The 7,460-nt window shown below is 40.3% G+C and overlaps 1 protein-coding gene across 4 annotated transcripts in view; it reads right to left on the bottom strand.

Moving 5' to 3' along the window:
* SSR1 (signal sequence receptor subunit 1) overlaps positions 1-7,460 on the bottom strand; it is a 48,818-nt gene that overhangs the window by 33,056 nt on the left and 8,302 nt on the right. For all 4 annotated transcript variants that reach the window (XM_017526752.2, XM_017526753.2, XM_037737866.1 and 1 more), the window contains exons 3-4: positions 2,895-2,982; positions 1,300-1,562 (exon numbers count right to left, since the gene is read on the bottom strand). In XM_017526752.2, coding sequence (XP_017382241.1) covers positions 1,300-1,562; positions 2,895-2,982 — 351 coding nt within the window. The remainder of the gene's footprint in view (positions 1-1,299; positions 1,563-2,894; positions 2,983-7,460) is intronic.

The following is a 7,460-nucleotide window of genomic DNA, read 5'->3' as shown; positions in this document are numbered from 1 at the left end:
AAAAAAAAAAAACAAAAAAAAAACTAAAACTACATACATACTTGTTGCATTCAATTTAATTCTACTCGAAAACAAGATAAAATCAATAATTCTTCAAGCTACTTAACTATCAAGTTGAGGACGCTTAATACATTATTTTGAGGACAGGATGAAAATACTTAATCCTCTCAACTAGGTAATCAGAAAACAAAGGAACACTTGATTGCAGCACTAGAAATTTACCTCAGACATAAGGTAAACATGTTAACACCAGCGTAATGAAAAGGTTGAATAAGCTTCCAAGAGAAAATAAAATTTCCTTCTCTGAAAACAACAAAGGAATGGTTTAGATGTGCTCTCATTTGAAGGAGGACCTACTTCTGGGTTTCTCATTCAGTCACTGATGACTTATACATAATATACATATTAAAAACCATAAGGCATCAGGCCTTATATATTCCTAAATAAAACATAAAAGTTTCTCCTAAATAAAAAAAAAAATGATAAACCTTGCCACTAAAACACTGAAAACATATGGTTCTATTTTACCTATGGAGTGTATAAAATGATGGGAAAACAGTTATAGAAAGTCTTTAAACTTACAAATAGCAGTAAAATGGGCAAAATGCAGGCAACAAAAGGAAGTACAAATTACTTGACAGATTTTTTTTTGGAGATGAAGTCTGGCTCTGTCGCCCAAGCTGGAGTGCAATGGTGCAATCTCGGCTCACTGCCACCTCTGCCTCCCAAGTTCAAGTGATTCTCTTGCCTCAGCCTCCTAAGCAGCTGGGATTACAGGTGACCACCACCACACTCAGCTGATTTTTATATTTTTAGTAGAGATAGGGTTTCACCAGGTTGGCCAAGCTGGTCTTGAACTCTTGACCTCAGGTGATCCACCCACCTTGGCCTCCCAAAGTGCTGGGATTACAGGCGTGACCTTCCACGCCTGGCGACAGAACTTAACATCTGAATAAGCTTTAGACTCTATTGTGTGTCTTAATGTTCCTTTTTCCATTAAGATCCAGCTCACAGCTTTACTTACATCTCCATTTTCACTTTCAATCCCACACAATAGCACCTTATTCCCCTTATCTCTAGTATGCATCACTTATCAGCATGTTCTAGTGCCTGTTTCCATCTATCTCCCCCACTGGATTATAGACTTGAAGAAGAAACGTGAAATTTATCTTTGCTTCCCTAGTGGCTATCACAGGTTCAACCACAAAACAGGCACCTGAATGAACTGATGAATTCTATTAACATCACTGTCCCCATCCACCTCTAACTTAAACAAAAAGAAGGTTTAGAGGATCTTACGTTCAAATCTTTGTAGTTCAGATTGATGACCAAACCAAAGGGTCGTCCACCCATGGGCTCTGCAGGAATGAAAGAATACTCAAAAGTTGCCTGTCTCTGGGGTGGCACTACAGTGTTCAGAGGAAGAGCTGTGAAATTCTGGATATAAAACTGGTAGTCCTGAGGATACCGGAATGAGGCATCTAAGGATTCAATAATAAAATCTTCTGTACCCTTGTTGGTAAAGCCTACCAGGAACTTCACAATGTTATTTGCTGGAAAATCTGAGAAACAAAATAGAGACAAGAAAATCAGAACGCATGGAAAGAGCACACAATTTTAAAAAAGGCATTACTAATGGATTTGGCGCCCTTTCATATGGACCTGGTGTCAGAATCCTTCACGGTAGAGCAAGCCAGTCACCCACTAACTAGAAATTGATTAGAGTGGCTGTGTAGCCCGAAATCCTTTTGTCTGTAGTCTAGCATTCCCACATAAGCATTCAAGTAAGTGTCTCAATTGCAGACCAGATCACATCTGAATCATGTGGTAAAAAGAGTTGTGTACTTTTGGCAGTGAAATAATCAAGCAGCAGCGTTACATGTGTTGGTGAAGTTACCTTCACCTCCAACTTAGTGTTATCTGTGCAGATAAATAGAAGAATGAAGAAAAGATAAAGCCTAAGAGTTTCATCTGAAACTAGTATCTGTCAGAACATAAAAATTAATCAGGCAATCCCTATCCACTTTAAGGAATTAATCAAAATACAAATTGGAAGGTTGAGACCCAAGGATGTAGCTACAAAAATGGAAGGAAAAAAAGCATAATCAAATTATACCCCTTTTAGGCATAAAGCTCAAAAGTACACAGGAATAAAACAGAAAATGTGAGAAGACCAAGAAAATTAATAACTTTCAATATTAAGTCTTCAATAATTATACTGTAATCTACAAAGCTGAGTTCGCCGAGTACAGCACAAGCTGTGGGGTCAACAGATCTAGGTCTGAATCCTATATCCTCAGATCTATTTATGAACTGGGAGCCCTGAACCAGTTTCTTAACTTCTCCAAACCTCATTCAGCAATGACTACACTCATTGGGTTATTATAAATAAATAACACATGCCAAGTATTGAGAACAGTGCCCACCATATAACCCTCAATAGATATAAGCCTAATTATTTTCTTTTAATAAAACCTAGGCTCTAACCTAGGCCCTACTGGAAAAATTAGGTATCTAATGGTTAACACTCAAAATATGACAAAGTTACTTTGCTGTGGCAGTTTGAAAACGTTTTAAAATATGATCGTTCTCAGGAGGCTGAGGCGGAAAAATCAATTAAACTTGGGAAGTGGAGGTTGCAGTGAGCCTGAGGGAGTCACTGCACTCCAGCCTGGGCGACAGAGCGAGACCCTGTCTCAAAAACAAAATTTTTGAAAAGGACAGTAAATTTCTAGTTAAACTAGGTAGTGTTTATTTTTCCCGTTAGTTTATTTTTTACTCTGTCTAGATCACCAGGAATACTACTTTACAGATATGGGTATTCAGATATATAAGAGCAAGCTTGTCATTTTAAAATTCCTACATGTGAATTAAAACTAATACTTCTGTATTACCTTCTCCTTTTACAAACAGGATAGTGGTATCTGCACTTGGTGAAGCTTCAGGTTCACCAGACACATCCTCTTCCTCTTTATCTTCTGCCTAAGAAAAAGAACAATTAAGAGGAGATTATTATGGGAGAAAAAAATATCATCATTTAAAAATAACAACTTGGCCTGGTGTGGTACTTTGGGAGTCTGAGGTTGGCAGATCACCTGAGGTCAGGAGCTCAAGACAAGCCTGGCCAACATGGTGAAGCCCCATCTCTACTAAAAATACAAAAATTAGTTGGGTGTGGTGGCATGTGCCTGTAATCCCAGCTACTCAGGAGACTGAGGCAGGAGAATCGCTTGAACCCGGGAGGTGGAGGTTGCAGTGAGCCGAGATCATGCCACTGTGGGACTCTGTCTAAAAAAATAAATAAATAAATAAATAAATAAAGACTTCACTTTATGTTAGGGTGAAATATTGCTTCTCTATAGCTTTGCTGGGATTAGCAATTAAGAATTCCATCATACTTCATTAGTTAAAATACAACTTATAAGGCAGTGCATCTTAAACAGTAATGTGCGTACCAGTTCCCTAGGGATGTTGCAGATCTAATTCAGGTCTAGGGCAAAGCCTATCATTCTCTTTCTAACAAGCACCTAGAAAATGTCAAAGTTGCTGGTATTTAGACCATATTGTGAACTGCAAGGTTCTAGAACAGGGCTTGGTAAGCTTTTTCTGAAAACGGCCAAGGAGCAAATAAGGCTTTGCAGACCAAAACGTCTCTCTTGTGACTACTCAACTCTGGGGCTACTATGTGAAAGCAGCCCCAGACAATATGTAAATGAGTGGACATAGCTGGATATATCTTGCAGTCACATTTTTGCCCACCCCTGCTCTCAAGCACCTTGATATCAGCCTACAAAGACTTCCATTCTAATTAACAAAAAAATTTTCCTTTGAGAACCACTTGCATAATTTTGAAGGAAAAAAAAAAAAAAGAGTGTGACCAGAGATCTTATTGGGATGACAGAAACGTCCTAAAACTGAATTTGTGTTGCAGAACTTGGTAAATTTATTAAGTATATGTTTAAAACAGATAAATTGTATGACATGTAAACTGTATCTCAACAAAGCAAATTTTATTTAAAACTTTAAGCTGGGCACAGTAGTGCATGCCTGTAGTCCCAACTACTCAGGAGGCTGAGGCTGGAGGATCGCTTAAGCCCAGGAGTTCTAGGCTGTAATGCACTATGCCGATCAGGTGTCCACACTAAGTTCGGCATCAATATGGTGACCTCCTGGGAGCAGAGGACCACCAGGTTGCCTAAGGGGTGGGGGGAGGTGAACCGGCCCAGGTCGGAAAAGGAGCATGTAAAGACTCCTGTGCTGATCAGTAGTGGGATCGCGCCTGTGAATAGCCACTGCACTCCAGCCTGGGCAACATAGCGAGACCCCATGTCTTAAAAACAAAACAAAACAAAACAAACTTTAAACACAGTGCAGCATCATTTCTCCAGGCATCAATATGGATGAGAGAGAGTCACATCTTTGAAGCATCCAAGCCTTTAATAAATTGAGATGCTATTGTTTCCTGGCATTTAACTTTTTCACTTGTATAAAATACTCCTTCCCCCAATAAGTAAAACTTGTCAAGAGCAAAGATTGTCTCATATTTTAAAATCCTCCACATCCAGCTCATTCACTTAAGACAGAAGGCACTCAAACGCTTGTTCAATGACTATGAAACTGTTGTACGTTATATTTTTAAGTATCTTTAATGATGTCTTTCATTTACTAAGAGCAAGTTTCTACTTCTGAGAAGAGATCCACAAGTAGGAAAGGAGACCAGAGACAAGGAGGCTGAAACCATTAATGATAGGGATAAAGAGGAAAAGGGTCTACTTCAGAAACAGTTAAGGGAAATCCCTGAGATCTGATTAATGGGTTTTGAAATAAAAACCAATGGAAGAAGTAACAAGGCAACCGCTTGAATCACTGGAGCCACATCAAAACAGCAGAGTTTATGGGGGTGGGATGCATGGCAAATCCTGAATTCCATTTTCGATGTATAAAATTTGAAGTACTCATGGAGCATTCAGATGAAACTATCCTGTGAAGAGCTGGAAAAGGGCTACAACAGGACAATGGAAAACAAGGAATTTGGCAATTAGGTTGCTGGTGACCTCAGCAATACCAGTTTTACAAGATATACGGGACCAGACCAAGATAGAAAATACATGTGAAGTGAGCAGAAGAGAGAAAAGCTGTACAAGTTTATCTTTCTTTTTTTTTTTTTTTTTAAAACGGAGTTTCGCTCTTGTTACCCATTTTTGTGTGCAATGGCGCCATCTCGGCTCACTCCAACCTCCGCCTCCCAGGTTCAAGTGATTCTCCTGCTGCAGCCTCCCGAGTAGCTGGGAATACAGACATGTGCCACCACATCCAGCTAATTTTTGTATTTTTAGTAGAGACGGGGGTTTCATCATGTTGGCCCGGATGGTCTCGATCTCCTGACCTCGTGATCTGCCCACTTTGGCCTCCCAAAGTGCTGGGATTACAGGCGTGAGCCACCATGCCTGGCCACAAGTTTCTTTTACAAGAAGTCACTGGTGTTGGTAAAGATAAGTGGGTGCAGCAAATGTGGATGAACAGTATAAGCATGTGTGTAGCTTAACAAATCATTGAGGAGGATTAATACTTGAAGTTACACAAGGAAAGAATAATGTAACAAAATCCCACAGGATGAGATGGGGACATGAGCACAGGTGGAAGGATCAGCCTTAGAAGAGAGTGAAGACAACTCATTATTAAGAAGAAAATGCAGAATGATGGGTGATTTGGAAGTAGAAAATACAAAATCTGATAAGAGTTCATGCTTGATGGCCTTCTTCCCTTTCCGACACTGAAGGCAATGTTGCTGCCAAGACTGAAGAGTACTTATTTAGGAATTTAAACATGGTACATGTTTGGAACAGATTGTGGAAAACTAAGTAACTCATTTATCTTACAGCTATTCAGCATATAAGACGTATAATGCTTGGTATCCGCTACCTGGTAAAACTCCAAAATATTTCAGCTATTATAAACAATCTCCAGAGGAGAGTATAGAAATTAGTGACACTGGTTGCCTATAGGGAGATGACTTAATGGCTCGAAGGCACGCAAGGGAAACTTTTAATCATATACTCTGTACCTTGTAACTTCTGAGCCATTTGACTCTATCTATTTTAAATAATTTTTTAAATGTTAGCTAGTGGGCTGGGCACGGTAGCTCACGCCTGTAATCCTAGCACTTTGGGAGGCCGAGGCGGGTGGATCATAAGGTCAGGACTTCGAGACCAGCCTGACTAACATGGTAAAACCCCGTGTCTACTAAAAATAGAAAAATTAGCCAGGTGTGGTGCTATGCAGCTGTAATCCCAGCTATTCAGGTGGCTGAGGCAGTAGAAGAATCACTTGAACCTGGGAGGCGGAGGTTGCAGTAAGCCGAGGTTGTGCCATTCACTCCAGCCTGGGTGACAGTGAGACTCTGTCCCCACCCCCCCCAAAAAAAATGTTAGCTAGTGTTATTACGACTACAGCTCTTGTTTTAATAAACATAAAAACAAAAACCTCTATCATTTCTTTGGGGAGGACAAAAAACCTTTCATTGCAACCCACAGTTTTGGAGAATAAAGAATAATCAGCAGGGTAGAAAAGCCCAAGGTGACTTAAAAAAAAAAAAAAAAAAGGTTTGCCTTCAAAAATTCTAAACGAATAAGCTGCATCTAAACCAGCTGTTGATATCTCAGATCTTATGAAAAACCCCCCTTTCCTTCGCTTGACTCCAGGACATGGGCCCAGTGCAAAGGATCCTTCCACATCTCCCAATTCCTTGATGCCTTGGCAGCTGAGTATAAGGTGATAAAGAAATCTTGGGAACACCAGCAGTAGGTGAACCTTCTAGCTCATTCAGTTCTTGAGGTGCTTCTGTAGCAGCCTTGGCTCTGAGGGACCATCTTTCTTAGAAAGTCTACACACAAGCTTACCCCTGCTGGTATGGACTAGTCCAATGGAAGGTAATACTTTTCCTGCCTTCCTATTTCAATCTACCTTAATTATTTTCTGATTTGAGATAAGCAACAAAGCAGAGGGTACTAACACTTGTACTAATTGGCCAGGGTAGAAAGTGGACAATCAGAGTTTTTCTTTTCCTCTAATGTTTCTTAAGGCAGGAGAAATGATTATGGTATGGAAAAGTTCTGGCCAACGACATAAGGCTATCAAGGATCTAACAGTTCCCTTCTCTACCTCTCTACCCTTTTCTTACTTAACTTTTTTTAGAGACAGGGTCTGACTCTATCACCCAGGCTGGAGTGCAGTGGCACAATCATAGCTCACTGTAACCTTGAACTCCTGGGTTTAAGTGGTCTTCCTGCCTCCAGGAGTTAGGATTACAGGGACAACTAATTTTTCTTTTTTTTTTTTTTGGAGACAGAGTTTTGCTCGTTACACAGGTTGGAGTGCAATGGCGCGATCTCGGCTCACCGCAACCTCCGCCTCCTGGGTTCAGGCAATTCTCCTGCCTCAGCCTCCTGAGTAGCTGGGAT

The sequence above is a fragment of the Cebus imitator genome, unplaced genomic scaffold (genome assembly GCF_001604975.1).
Source record: "Cebus imitator isolate Cc_AM_T3 unplaced genomic scaffold, Cebus_imitator-1.0 Scaffold43, whole genome shotgun sequence".
In the NCBI taxonomy this organism is placed as follows: Eukaryota; Metazoa; Chordata; class Mammalia; order Primates; family Cebidae; genus Cebus; species Cebus imitator.
Note: the sequence above shows the minus strand (reverse complement) of the source record. Positions and strands in the feature narration are given on the sequence as shown.